At 39.3% G+C, this 15,752-nt stretch overlaps 1 protein-coding gene across 4 annotated transcripts in view; it reads left to right on the top strand.

Annotated features, from left to right (window-relative positions):
• Ebf1 (EBF transcription factor 1) overlaps positions 1-15,752 on the top strand; it is a 387,150-nt gene that overhangs the window by 272,450 nt on the left and 98,948 nt on the right. For 2 of the 4 annotated variants that reach the window (XM_033761605.1, XM_010622271.2), the window contains exon 9: positions 15,112-15,242. In XM_033761605.1, the coding sequence (XP_033617496.1) occupies positions 15,112-15,242 (131 nt within the window). Of the gene's footprint in view, positions 1-15,108; positions 15,243-15,752 lie in introns of all 4 variants that reach the window. The other 2 variants (XM_010622272.2, XM_010622270.2) reach the window with 1 other exon arrangement.

Here is a 15,752-nt window from a genome sequence, read left to right as displayed (position 1 = left end):
TAGATCATCATTGGTGCAAATTGAGGCTTTTCTTTAATTTTCTGTTTTTCTTTACCCATTTCTCTTTTGAGCACAAGTTGGGTAAGCCAACAAATACCGAGGCCCTTGTTGTTCTGGGCCTGTGGCACATGCTTTTAGGCATATTATATGTGGATGGTGGGTGAGGGGGTGTCCCAGCCAGGCGCAAATGTACTTTATCATTTCTTGATAGAGGAAGAGAGTGTATCTTTGGTCTGTCCTTGCCAGTATCTTCTGGGTGAGTCACCAAACCAGCTTTTGTAGCAACTATTACGGGCTACAAATCTGTAAAGTCAGAACTCATATTCCTTTACCTTTCAACTTTGGCAGAAGTCTAGAAACTCTCTTGATTTGGTTCCCTGTGGAATCCAGTCTTTGTTGCTCACAAGGAAACAGAAGTTGGGGGAAATATCATTAAGGAATTGTTTGAGGGTGACTGAATTTGTTAATCAGCAAGCTCTTATTACTTACACAGTACATGCAAAGTTCTGTAACAAATGCCACAGAGATGGACAATGTCCAGACTGAAAATGAGAGGGAAGAAACAGTGCCTTGCACTTTAAAAATGTGACTTCTCACGGTGTTGCTCTCACTTGTGTTAGATGTTCAAACCTTGAGTGTGTGTTTAGCAGCCCAATTTATAACAATAAAAATGCCCTAGCCCTGGAAGATCGGCAGTATTTTCGGTGTTCTTTTGTTTAAATTGGCACCTGTGGTATTACGGTAGGATGCCATTTCGTGAACTTGGAAGTAGAAGAAGCAAGAAAGGTTTTATTGTAATTCATATGTGGGTCTGCGTCTTAGGGGCAAAATAACCTTCCTTGCATATAGAGTAGTAATACTCTATGAAGTTAATAAATATCCACCCTCTATCTTGAGGACAAGAAGTTATACAATTATGACTTTGTATTTATATGATTGAAGTGAATATTTTAGCCAAACTAGGCAAAAATTTAAGAAAAACGCCAAAAGTGAAAGGAAGTTTCGACGTTTTAAGTATTTGGTTATAGCAATCAAATTGACTCTCAAAGTCCCAAGTGTAAATGAATCTCAGAGATCCAGCTACCTCATTTGTAAAGTGGATTTAAGAGTAGCATTTGCTTTCCTAGTGCTCAAAGTTGATATTAGGAAAAACAGAGATAATATATAAGTAAGCCCTTGAAAACTTAATGATGCTAATTAATCATCAAGCATTAGATTCAGTTTGTGGGTGAATGAGGTTCCTGTCTGCTGGAGATAACTGAGTGGTTGGGTTGATCTGCATAGATGCATGCCCACTTGTAACTATACATAGATAGATAGATAGGTAGATAGATACATAGATACATAGATAGATACATAGATAGACAGACAGACCGATCAATAGACAGAAGTTTAAATATAGGTTCAGAAAGAGACCGTGAATGAAAAAGACAGGAGGAGTTGATTAAAGGGTTTGTGCTTTGTAAAGGGGGATAGAAAGAAACAGCTTTGCCTGTGAGATGGGTCTTTCTGGTAAAGAATTGTTTGTCTAGAAGTGAGTGAAGCACCTTTCCAGAAAAAGAAATGGTGGGCACATTCCAGGGATGTTTGGAGACAGTGGGCTTGAAGAACCTGTCATCATCTCTGTTTTTTTCTTCCTTATTGTCTCCTCTCCAATCAACCTTTTTCTCTTCTTCCCTATAGTCCTACCTTACTTGGTGTGAGGTCTGTATACAGATTAACTGAGGGGAACCTCACAGCAACCTGATGAGGCAGGCTCTTTTATAATTATTATTCCTAATGAAAGGGGCAGAAAGTGAGGCTCATGAAAAGTGATTTTCCCTCAGCTAATAGGTGGCAAAACTGGCATGTAGGCTCAAGGCCTTCGAAGCCAGAACAAAATCTCTAACTGCCACTGAATCCTGCCTGCTGGTTGGGAAAGCCTGGAAACAAACTTGGAAAGGGAAAAATCAGACAAGCTCTTGAGGTAGGTGATCTTGTATCTTAGCTTTTGAAACCTGGCGCCTGAGCAAGGTGAACCTAAATTTGTGTAGGTAGCCTGGAGTTTCACATAATTAACAATCAGTTAGAAGAGTGGGTCACAAACGAGTTTGAGTGTTTGCTTTTCATGGTCCAGGTAGGACAGACTAGACCCCAGAGAATTATTTTTAGGAAATTGGGTCAGTATACCCTGCATTCTGAGTTGCCCTATGGAATATCCTGACAGAAGCAGCGTCCCCACCCTTCTTTGCTCATCTTGCATGGATACCTTTGATGATACACACCTGTGCTTATGACATCACAGATCATCACCACGGAAACATCTGTGCTATAGCAAATGCTGGGTGGAAGCATCACCGCCTGTGTCAGAGAGGAGAGGAAACTGGTGCAAAGCGATAAGGCTCTCAGTAATGAAAGTTTGCTCAAACACACCCGCAATAGCATCCTTGGTTGTGGTGAGATATATAAGCAGAACTATTTGGAAAAGCACAGAGCAGGACTTGTGCATTATTAAAGGTTGGCAAGGTTGATTTTGAAATGCTGCTCACATTCAAAACACGGTTTCCTTAAAAAGTTACTATCTATGCTGTCTTGCTTGATGACAATAGAAATCCTTCAGGGGAAGGAAGCTCTTCTCCCAAACTGCTTATAGGAAATCTTATGCATAGCAAAAAGAAGGCTTGCTGGAGACTTCTGTATATTTAGGAAGAGACTTTCAACAGAACAGAATTTTCACTATTGTGTTTTATGTTCACTGCTTGATGAGTCAGTGGCAGGATTAGTTGTGTGACTACAGAAATTAATAACTAAAAGATGATCTTGGCCTTCCGAGGATTTAAGTTAAGTTATACACTGGTGGATCATAGATGGAATCCAGTCTTTACTCGAATATAGCAGTGATGGCGTGTTTAATTAGTTAATGAATTACTCATTTATTTTGTCTTACTATGGAGGCCAGTCTAGCACTGAATTCACTATATAGCCAGGACTGGCCCTGAACTCATAATTCTTTTGCCTCTGCATCCTGAGTGCTGTTATTACAGGCATATTCCACCATGCCTGGCTTGTGTGATATTTAGCAGATTATGTATTTTCTGGTTACAACTAAAATTTAAAAAGATTTCATATAAAAATCTAGATTTATAAATTCCCTTTATAATCGGAAGAGCTTATAGTGCTGGACCCGTATTTTAAAATGTCAATAGTTAGGTCAGTCCCCCAAATTGTGTCTCTTTGGATGGGGTGCACATACTATATTTAGCCACAATTCCCACTACTCCTGTGTTATACCTAGCCTGTTTCATTAACTTAACTTCCTGCCTGGCCCTACTTTTGTAATCCCTGTTGGAGGAATTAGAGCTTTATTACTCCTAGCACAATTTCTGGTGCATGGAGGGCACCCTATAAAGGGAAATTCTGATTAGTCTTCGTGAGTTGTAGGCTCAGCTGTCCAAACTTGGTCCTAATTCATAGAATGCTCTGTGATGATGGAAGACAAGGGTGTGTTAACCAGTCTAGGTACCAGCCATTGAAGCTATTAACCACTTGAAATGGTAGCTACTATGACTGAAAAAATAATTTTAATTAATTAATTTAAAATTAAAATTAAATTTCAGGTGCTAGTGGATACTGAAATGAGCAAAGTAGGTTAAACATTGGGCTTAAATATCCAGTTCAGTATCCTGAATTAGAATAAAATGTGCAGGACAAGTACTAGATGTGTGTGTGTGTGTGTCTTTGTGTGTGGCGTATCACAAGAGATGGCTTATGGTGGACTCCATTGTTTAGGTTCTTCTATTTCCACCCATTTTTACCTGAGTAGAATTCTCATCCTCTGAAGGAGCCAAAACATGTTTGGGAGATGTTTGTGTCCTACTTATAAAATGTCTTCTTACACTTAAATGGGAAGTTTCACTGCTCTCTAGTCCCTGGGTGTCCAGGTGAAGGTGCTACTTAAATGATATCACTGTACCTGTATATGGAAACACTAAAAATGTTTGATGAGCTGCTCAGTTCCACCATTCCTGATGAAATACAGCCAAGAGCCAGTGTGACTGATGGTACCATGGAAACCCTTGTTAAATCCTTGTCATATATTCTTAGAGCCAAAGCCCCACAGGCTGCCATCTTGTGGTTTCCATCATGAATGAATATACTGAACATATCTAATGATCGCATTGCTGATCGCTTAGCCTCCAAGTAGGACTCTAAGGATCCTTCTCTCATGCAACTTGTGTATTCATTCTCATGTTGTTTGCCTGGGCAACTCGTTACTGCCCCTTTTCATGAAACCTTGTGGTCCAGCCTCCCTTTGTCTTTGTCTTGGAGTTGGAAACCCAAAACCATCTACCAAGCTCTGGCCTCCTAACTCACTGGGCTCTCTCCTGAACCTTGCCCTGCGCCAGCTGATACATAACTTCATTACTTGTAGGGATAATGGGAGGACAAGACAAAGATCACCTTGCTTCATTCAAGATGAAGCTTTGAATCACAGCCCGTCAGAGCCCCTCTCTGCACCAAAAAAGCTACCTTAAAAATATAGAAAACCTGATAAAAATGACAGAGACAGTTATTGTGGCTAGTTTGTCAAATGGTAACCAATGCCTATCCTCTTGTGATGAAAGAAAGGACAAAACGGGCATGAATGTCTTCTTCTTCGGTCCATCATCCAATCAGAGTTATATACCATCTATTGTCAGGATTAAATTCTGCTGAGGGCATGCCATACCTTCCTTTTTTATCTGGTAGTAAATGTTGCTGTACATCCCTGTAATGACAGGGAGTAGAATTAGACCTCGAGGTTAGCAGTAGGAAGAGAAAGACAAACTCTGAGGGGGAAAAAAAAGAAGATTCTGCATGCTTTAAAAATTTATTCTTAGCAAAATTCTTAACAAAAATGTTCTCTAGTGAAAGACCATGATAATATCAACAGGGACCAACTAATCAGATGTTTAATTATCTGCATGCATCTATATTTTTTGCGGCTCTATCTTAGTCCTGCTCTCAGACATGAGGAGACTAAAAATTCATATTCAGATAAGCAAAGCTGAACAGATGGAGCAGAGTTCAGCATAAAGGTTTAATCCTATCAGGCCGATTCCTGTATGGCCATCTGGATAAATCCGGCACACATATTCGAGGCCTGTTGAAAATATGGCTCCGGCCAAGATTAACATCACAAATTTTCCATTAGACTTGCTCATATTTGACTTTATGATTTCTTAGGCCCAGGAAGATTGCTTTCAAATAAAGACTCGATATTCCTTGAAGAAACAGTTACACAGCATTTTGTTGTTGTTCTTTTGTAAACTGAAAGTTGTTTTTCTTTTTCCCAACTCCATTTTTGGAGTTACTTCTGTTACCTTTTCTACCCTGGTTTTCATTTCTTAAACTTTTCTTACAAGAGGATAAAAAGGAAAATTGGGATAAAATATTTTTTTACATGAATGTTTTCCTTGTTGGGAAAAAATAATTATTTACCTATTGTGTAATCAGAGGCAAGTGAATTTACTATTGTAACAAATGTCATAACGGGACCCAGAGAGTTCTCTTAGTCTCATTCAGAGAGTTCTCTTACTCTCCGTGACAATTTTTCCCTATTGCTTTGTGATAAAGTAGGGGACAATCATAGAACAAGGGAAAGAAAAAGAAAGAACTGATTATAATATTTGCCTTTAGTTGTTCTAGGATTAGTGTTTTGTATATTTTAATTTTGGATTTGGCATATCAGACAAGGAGTGGAAAACAGTATATTCAATCCTATCTGAGTTTTAAAATTCTGAACTTCTGCACCATATTTAACAAACAATTTTTGCATATTATGAAACAATGCTATGTTGTGTGTCATTAAATCAAACAGCCTTCAACAAATCTTTTAAGTGCAATTTAGAAGTTACAGGTACATCAAAATGTCAAGATTTGTCATTGCTAAATTGTTAAATAAACCTGCGGAGTAAACTTGAACAGAGTTCTGGATCTCAGACGAATTCAGAAATCCAAAAGCACTTGGCCCTGGAATGTTTCCAATTAAAGTAATATTTCAGTCCTTCCTTTTCTCAAGGGCTGTGTCCACTGATTGCTGAGGTACTTTGCAACTTTAGAACAAAATGAGAAAACTGTAATGTAAACAGGAAGTAGGTAGGGTTTGGGCTTGGGCTGTACTGGGCAAATGGTGTAGTTAGAGGCAGAGAGCTACTTCTCTGTGTGTGAGTGCATCCAGACACCCACCTCCAGGTTCACGCTGCCTGGACGCACATGGACTCAGGGCAACATTTCCATCTAGTGACTGAATTTTTGTCCTTTCCTCCTTTTCTGTGGGATCCATTAATGCTGTCAAAGCAAAAGGTTTTTTTGCCAAATGAAGTCACTCTGGAATAAAGGATGAAAAACACTTGAAATTCTCAATCTCATTTAATATTTAATAGGTTTAATTGCATCTGGTATCAAGAAATCTCTACATCATGGGTTACATTTCTCTTTAGAGTGACAAACCCTACACATACACTCAGAGGGAGAGAGAGCCAGACTCTCACATGTATACATAGTCATAAAGATAGCTGATTCTTTTCAAAGTAACATCTAGATATTCTAGAGGAGAGGGCAATAAATGCAGACCAGTAACAAAACAAAACTAAATAAAACCCCTTATAAACAATAAGATGCTTAACTGAGTAATGCAATTACTGAAGACAATAAAAGAAGGCAGAAACAAATTTCTAGTGACTCAAGTCAAAGCGAGAGCATGTGTTACAAAGATGGCCACACCTGGAGGAGGAGGCTGTCAAATTCTTTTGCTTACATGCAGACTGGAGCCGATGGTGATGTTAGAGCTCTAAAAGTGAAATTGGCACCCACTAGCGTGGAGATCAGGCTGGGCATTATAACCACTACTGGTATCTAAGGCATCCAGCTGCCTCCTCTACATGGTGACGGTGTGGAGGGCCAGTGTCCCAGTTATCAGCAAGTCCTTTGTTCATCCTGCTTCTGTAGTGCTAGTTTAAGGATCAAAGCGGGTAGGTCTTGGTGTAAAATTGAGCTATGAGCGCTTGGGTAACATCCTGGTTTTACTTAAAAACAAAACTATGCCAAAAACAATTGTTCACATTGAATGAGAGAAGCAAGTATCTGTACGCTGAGTTCCAACTGTGTCCCCACCAGCTTCTGGGACAATTTCTCACTAACAAAACATCACTAAAACCAAGTAGATAAAAGAGAGAGAGGCCTGAGATTTTAGGAGATCACAAATATTCCATAGAGGTGAGCTGAGTTTGTGGGTTTTATAACATTTTCTGAGAAGTCCCCAAAGTAGAGACAATTATGGTAAAGCCAATTCCTCTGACTGAAAATTTTCTGAAAAGTTTCCAATTAACCTTCATTCCAAGCAAATGAGATCTTTAAAAAAGGAAAACATTCTACTTTGGAAGAACTGATGCCAGGTCCAGCTTTTTAGTCCGTTTAGCTGGATATGTTAGCAAGCAGGTGACCTGGACATTCTCAGGAAAGAGCTTTGCCGTGAATGATATAATCTGAAATGAGGAGAGAATGGAGGATTCTAGAAAAGAAACCCTGGTTAATGAGGACCCGATGATGATAGCAACGGTGATGGGGCCAACCAGCATTCTGTGTTCCTGACTGACACACGGTAAAGCCAAACACAGGGAGATCTTCCCTGTGCGTTTTGCTGGAAATCTGTGAGGTCGCACCCCCCTGGAGACTACGACTCAGGAGATTATTCCAGGTATGCACTCAGCGGTAGACACAGAATTTTAACAACTGGAGGACGAGGCCACTTTCGAATACATGCTAAAATCAGTGTGCCATAATATTGTCACTCAGATGCCAGGAAGGGCAGGTGCCCGCGAGCCCACCTCCGCTGCAAGCCTCAGTTGTCTGCGTTGCACGAATGCTGATTCTTAGAGTGCTGCCTTGATTCCCTGTACTGCACACAATCAAAACGGAATGTGACCTTTTGTCCGCTTTGAAGTGGAATTTCATATTGAGATTTAGAACAGGATTAGGGATATTCTAAATTTGTACGTTTTACCAACTAATAGAATATACTCCTTCCAACAGGAACGGGAGGAAAAGCCAAACAATGCATCTCTAATCAGGCTTCCATGAAGGGACATCAACTGTCAGAAAAGCCTCATGTGGGGGACGAGATATGATAAATGCTGAGCTGGGGTCATCTACAGTATATGGCTTCCCCAAACAAGCGAGGTATTGATTATAGCACAAAGAGATTTCAGAGGCAAAAGCAAGAACAGCTCAGGCCCCCGTGGATAGCCCCACACACCACTAATTCACCTCAATGGCAGGCACCTCTGAGCTCAATTAACCCTTATTCCCAAGGCCACCTATAAACTCCGGGGTAAACATGGCTCTCCTGGCCCTTGCTTTCTATCAGTGAAATAGATCATTTCTATCGGAGGCCTAGCTTATAAATTCACCTTGCTAATAAAGAGCCCGCTGCTTCTGTGCGTGTGTGCAAGCACGTGAATCGTGTACCATTGATCCTGTAAATCAGAAAATTTTAAAGTGCCTAGGGCATCCATGATTTCTCCTGTTTTCTGAGGCTATTGGGAGAAAATATAAATGCTGTGGAGGTAAAGCAGGTGATAGCTAATGTCCCCTGGTGCAGTTGTCTGCACGCAGAACATGAGTTGTTAAATATGTACTGAAGCTTGAACGATTTTTTTTTTTTTTTATTTAATTCTTCCCTCTCTTTTCAGTCTCACCACAACCATTGTTCAGAAGCAAATTGGAAATCTGGTAATTAGGCCCTGACTCACAGTGTAGTATTAAAGTCCTGAGCCAAAGTTCAACACCCTGAAATGAAATTTAAACCAATTAATCTGTTAGATTTTTATCGCTTGTCCGTGTTTTCTCAGCAATTCCCCCAGCACGTGGCCTTTGATCAACTCTCATACAAACGCTAAAATGTGTGCCTGCTGCTAGCAGGATGGGAATGGCATTAACATGGTGCTCATAAAACAATCAGAGCAGAGAAGCCCTCAGACAGGCAGGGCATAGTAATATTTAATAAAAGCACACACATAATCTTCAGAATTAGCATTTTGTGCCTTGCAGTACCTTTGGGAGAAGAGCTTTTATTTGTGGAGTGATCATTATTATAACAAAGAAGAGCTACCTAATAATTTCCACTTTAACTCTGCAATGTGCCACAAGCATTTCAGAGCCATTATGCTAAACTGGTGGGGTAATCATGTTATTGTCATAGTTTGAAGGAAGGAAAATCTCCTCTACTTTGGTGGCTGGTGAAGGGTGGGGGAGGGATTAAAGAGGGAGGGAGAAAAGAGGCAATAAAAAAAAAAAACCCTAAACTTATCTTTAGTGAAATTCAGAACCAGAATTTGGCTTGTTGTCTGGTGGGCAGACTGTAAAATTTCATCCACGAGTGAGAAAGGCTCTTTTATTAATTAGGTCAAGAATTTACTGGTAAAAAATTACTTTTGTATTCAGCCATACCTCCTCGTTCCTCATTCCGTAATATTTTCTTGGGGATGGAGTTGTACTGCTGTTTACATCTCTAGACTGAACTGAACACTTTTTCCAATCTTTTCACTCTCAAGTTCTGCTGAACCCATCCGCTGTGACTACTAAAAATGATCTTTCTCTGGCTTCCCCCCCGCTTGTCTCTGGGTATCCTGAGTGAAAGAAAAACAAGTCCCTGGCTTCCTCAGGTGCTCTCTGAGCGTCCTCACACAAGGCTTGTCCGAAAGGAAGGGGCAAGGAGGGGCTCAGGGTCTACAACTCAGCACTGCTGGTTTTGGGTAGTTTGTTGATTTTCATTATTGATTTGCCGTTAAAAATACAACTGTACTGTATCCCTAAATGTACCAATAAACTCAATTAAAAAAAAAAAAACAACTGTTATCAAATCCATTTAATTTTTTATTATAGCCTATTATATGCTCATTGAAAAAATTCAAACTATGTAAGTATCAGTAGAGTGAAACGCAGCAGGCTTCCTTTTCAGTCCAACCCCCTCCAGTCACCCTGCCTTTTCATAAGTTGGTATATATCCTCCCTTCCAGGACTTTCTCTAGCTTAGCTACTTCACACATGACTACACACAAGTGCATACACATATTCGTGCACATATTCACTTACATCATTTTAAAAATAAGCAGGATCACAGTTTTTTTAGCCTACAAGTTGCATTTTTCACTAACATATTTTGCCACCTCCTCATGTCATTTCATAGGATTGTTCATCCATCCTAATGAACTTCTTCATACTTTACAATGTAGAGGTGCTGTGATCTTTTAAGCACTCTCCTTTTAGGGACACCCACCTGCTTGAAGTTTTTATTGTCAGTCTTGCATTGAACATTGGGTATCTGCAGTTTTGGCCATAACTGCAAGTATTTCTTAGTCTGCTTCAGTCTTTCAGTTTTTTTTCCCATTAAGTTTATTAGAACATTTTAGGTTTACAGTACAGTTAACATTCATCGTTAGGATCTTATACCCTAACATGATGTATCCTGGTTCTTATTTTCCCCATTCCCCTGTCCTCTCTTCACCGCCCCATACTTTGTTGCCATGTTTTCTATTTCTCATATTTTTTCTTTTCCCTTCTTTCCCTTCCCCTACCCTCCCACTTTCCCTACTCGTTTATACATTTTCTTCCTCTTTTGCAATATCAATTATACATTTCCATCCTTATTTACGCTTTTAGTTTTTCACAGCAGAGAAACTATTTGGTATTTACACATGTGTGTCCTTTAATTTCACTTGAGTATGGCCTCAGTGTGCATCCTTTTACCTATAAATGTCTCTAGCTTCTCATTCTTTATGGCTGAGCAGTACTCCATTTTATAAAAAACAAAACAAAACAAAAAAAAAAAACCCACATCTTCCTTATCCAGTCTCCAGTTGATGGACAGTTGGGCTGTTAACAAGTTTTAGCTGTTACAAACTGTGCCACTATAAACATGGGTACACATATATCACTGTGATAAGGTTCTTTTCTTTTGGGAAGATACCCAGCAGGGGAATAGCTGAGTCAAATAGAACTTCTAATCCTAGTTGATTGAGGTGTCTCCGTATTGATTTCCACAGTGGTTGCACCAGTCTGCACTCCCACCAACAATGGAGAAGGGTTCCTTTCTCTCCACAACCCCACCAACATTTGTTATTGGTTTATTTCTTGATAGCAGACATTCTTTCTGGGGTGAGGTGGAATCTCAGTGTTGTTTTCATCTGCATCTCTCAAATGGTCAGTGATGTTGAACATTTTTTCCATATGATTATTTGCTTCTTTGCCTGAGAAATGTCTGTTTATGTCAGATTTTTTAAATTGAATCTTTGTATTTGGGGGTATGATTTTGTTTTAGTTCTTCATATCTTCTACATAGTAGACCTTTGTTTGAGGAATGCCTGTTAAAAGTTTTTTCCCACATTGTAGGTTGTCTCTTAGCTCTGTTGGTGGTTGCTTTTGCACTGCAGAACCTTTTTAATAAGATGACATCCCAGTTGTTGACTCTTTGTGCTTGTTCCTGTGCTGCTGAGGATTTGTTCATAATGTCTTTTCCTATGCCAATGTCTTGGAGAGTTCTACCTAACTTAGCGTCCAGCATGTTTAGTGTTTCTGTTTTAATATTTAGATCTTTAATCCACTTGGATTTTAGTTTAGTGTGTGGTGAAAGATGGGAGTCAAATTTTAATCTTCAGCAAGGTGAAATCCAATTTTTCCAACACCATCTATTAAAGAGGCTATATTTCCTCCAGTGAGGATGGTTGGCTCCTTTGTCAAAGATGAGGTAGCTGAGTATGTCTGGAGTTGTTTCTGCATCCTCTAATCTATTCCACTGATCCTCGGGTCTGTTTCTTTGTCAGTACCATGCTGTTTTTATCATGGTGGCTTTGTAGTATAGCTTTAAATTGGAAATTGTGATACCACCTGCTATGTCTCTGTTGCCAAGAATTGCTTGTGCTATTCTAGGTTTCTTCTGGTTCCAGATGAATTTTTGGATTGTTTTCTGAGGCTCTGTGAAATATACTATAGGGATTTCAGTCAGGATTGCACTGAATCTGTATAGCAGTTTTGGAAGTATGGCCATTTTCACTATATTGGTTCTTCCTACTCAGGAACAGGGGATATCTTTCCTAGTCTGACAGGTTTGTTTGTGACTAGAGTAGAAGCGTAAAATTGCAGCCTATGAGTTAAGGCCAGCTCAGAGACATTGCATTCTTAAAAAAAAATTGAATTAGTCCAACATTTAAAGATTGGGAAATTTTATGTAAAAACTATGTTCCTGACTTCTTTTGAAAGATTGGAAGGCTAGAGAATGCTGGCCCTGCATTTTCATGGGGTTGCCAAAGGCTGGAGCTGAGCTTCCCTGGCCAGTTTTCCATGAGGTCTCATTCGCATGGCTTTTCTGATGCTGAGTGTCATCAGCCCTTCGTCTTATGACTGTTCTGACACCCTGAAGTGTTGTATTCATTCGTGTTTCTCATCTTATCCTATATGGACCTGTTAATTCTTAATAACAGCTCTTTTAGCTATTCAAAACATTTTCTGTTTTGCATTTTTGGCATTTTGGAGTTCTTTCTTTTGGGGGAACCATCCCATGCATGGTTGGATACTCCGTGTCCTTGACCTCTAGCTTTTAAATGCCAATGGCTTCTCTTTGCCACCATGTCTGTTAGTGGAAAAGCCCCTGAATCCTTTATGTAGTTTGACAATTTGCCAGCAGGGAAGGACCACCAAGTTTCCTCTTAAAACAAATGTGAGCTGAGAGATATGTAAAAGTGGCACCTTGAGAACTTCTTGGGGTGTAAACTTAGAAAGAGCTGCATGATTTAACAGCTCTAAGAATGTTGTGTAGTCTGTGCAGGAGATAGAGAAAGTGCTGGATATGGAGGGAGGGTGACAGCAGAGTATGGTGCTCTTCCCCGGCCACTTCCCTCAAGACCATTTTTCCTCCAAAAATCGAAGATGGTGTCACATTTTGTTTTCTCACTAGGTGATAGCTCAGTGCTGTTTCTTTCCTCCAACTAGTTGATATATAAGTGTGTGAAAGTACACACACACACACACACATGCACATTACAAACAACAAGTGAAAATAAGAGAAAGGAGTTGAGGGTAAATGCAGATGGTTGTGACTGTGTCATCACCGAGCTCATGCTGCCGGAAAGTCTCGCTAAGATGCACAGACACACCCTTCAGGCTCCTCTCATTAAATGCTGAGGAGGCATTATTTATTTAACTAAGTACATCTGCATGCTAAAAATAAATTAACAGAAATCCCAATGTTAATATAGATAATAAGCATAATGACCATTGGCAGTCCATGTGTATAATCACAGGGTCAGCATTTAATGATACCACCTCTTCCTGCTTTGCCACTAGGCAGAATTATCATGGCCAATATTCTGTTAAGCCAATATCCATTGTTTCTTAGATGTGTCCAGAGAGGTAGTGAGACCATTTCTATTCCAGTCTCACAGCAACATATTTAGTTATAAATTTAAAAATAATAGTTAATAGTAATAAAATGTTTTAAACTGCTTGTAGTTTAAGAATTTTATTAGTTGTTAAATATAATTTATTTATATTATAAATTGCTTGGAATCGTACATCATATTTTACCATTGTTTCAGTATTTAAACATTTTTACTTTTAAAGTAAGCCTGTGTTTTAGAAGGAGTTCTGTGCCTGTGGAACGCTAATCGCAACCCCTGTGTTTGTTAAAAATTGGACAAGAGTTATGAAATCAAGTCATCAGTCATTCATATTTTCTTGAGTAATTATTTTATTTAGGGGATAAAGTGGAGGGGAATAAAGTCAACCAAACTTCTTTGTTTTAGTTGCAGTTGCATTGCTGTGAGTTCAGCCGATATGAAATGTTTAGTTGGATGTTTCCAAATTTCTCCATACAATTTTTAAAGATTAATTTGATTCAGAATCAAAGCCATTTTCCTTGTTTGCATGGTGACACGTGAGCAGCCGTCCCATGGGGATGGGGTTACTGTTTTTTTTCCTTCTTGCAAAAGTTCAAGCACGACTTTCTGCCAAATTTGACAAACTCCAATAATTTCGCCATTTTTTTCCCCTGTTAAAATTAACTAGTGCTCTCATTGGCTTCAATACTCAAAAAAGTCAGTCTTGAATACTTAATAAACTTTTTATTAAAGAGAAGGGCCGAATTCTCTTTTAGTATACAATATCTCCCTTATGCTAGACTTTTGTTTTGTTGCTATTTGTAAAAGTAATCATGAGAGAAGCACCTTGGTATTGTGGAGTCAGAAACCCTCAGTGGTACCAAGGTGCCCTAGGAGAGGTTTCAGACACATAATCCAGCAGTTGCTTTTGTGCCTAGCAATTCTGTTGAAAGTGTGCCATTCTCATTAGGCAAACCACTTGCAGTCTGTTTGGAATTACAGTATTTGCAAATTATTTCCCATCTCCAAGGGCCATTTAAAATGGAAAGAGAAGAGATACGAAATTTTGAAAATGTTGTCCTAGGGTTTTATGCCTGGGAAACACAACAAAGCAAATGTCATGGGGAGCCCTGATTCAGCTATTTGGTTACATAATTCTCCCTAAGTGACCTATGCTCTTTGAATCTATAAAATGGGATCCATGACATTTATTTGAAAAAAATTGCAATGATTTTTTAATGAGAAATGTTGCTATGTTAGTGTTACAGACGGAAAGCATGGAGCAAGCCTCATTCCTATTCCAGCCTGTTCCCTTTCTTAGCTTCTCATTGGACAGAAATGTTTATCTAAAAATGTGTAAGTTTTCTTTTCAGGAGATACATTTAATTATGAAGCACTTTTATAAGGTCACTCAATTTTAAAAATCCCTAGTATTTCATAATTCAGTTTTACTTCTGTGTTTCTTCAGATTTAAAATTTGCTAAAGATCTGGGTAAATATGTATGTTTTATAATAGAAACAATGAAAAGAATGCTTTCAAGAACTGAAGTTGCACCCTTAGGTTTTGGGTCCTAATGCAGCTACGAAATGCTGAGATCTTGAGGGACTTTCTGTTCGTAAAAGATAAAAAAGATTTTCTTTCTTTTTCTCAAGTCTCCCATCATTAAAGTTTGGTTCTAACAGCCGACTCCTTCTCTTTTTCATGTGTGTTGAAAAGCAGCTACTCCCTGTATCAAAGCCATCAGCCCGAGTGAAGGATGGACAACGGGAGGTGCGACTGTGATCATCATAGGGGACAATTTCTTTGATGGGTTACAGGTCATATTCGGTACCATGCTGGTCTGGAGTGAGGTAGGTGTTGTCTGAACATTAATATCTAATAGCTTGCTGTAGCTGAAGACACTGCCTATGCTTGAATTTCTAATAGAATGTGTAGAATTTAGTGATGCCACCCTGGATAGGCTGGCTAGTATGTCCATAGAGCTTTAGGAAAGTAGGAAGGGTGAACTGAGTTTACCAGGAGGCAGCAATTTCTATTGGAATGACTCCCACCCTCCGGTCCATGAGTACGGAGGAAAATTCTGTTTCATAATTTGTCCTCTTGGGTGTGCCGTGGTGCGGAGGTCTTCTTCTATACTGGGAACTGGAAAGGAGATGCAAAATTTCAAAACGTACGGGAAAAGTTATGCAAAGTTTAGCAAGGGGGTAATCTTGGATGTTCTTTAGGCAGTCGACTGGAGCCATTTTTCAAAGAATATGGTTCAGGTGACAGCAGTGATTCAGGGGCAGGTGGTTCTTCACTTACACAATGACTTTTCATTAGCAAGTGAATTCTGCAGTTCACTAAGGGAAACTGGAAGA

Source organism: Fukomys damarensis, unplaced genomic scaffold (genome assembly GCF_012274545.1).
Source record: "Fukomys damarensis isolate Sample0158 unplaced genomic scaffold, DMR_v1.0_HiC HiC_scaffold_9, whole genome shotgun sequence".
NCBI lineage: Eukaryota > Metazoa > Chordata > Mammalia > Rodentia > Bathyergidae > Fukomys > Fukomys damarensis.
Note: the sequence above shows the minus strand (reverse complement) of the source record. Positions and strands in the feature narration are given on the sequence as shown.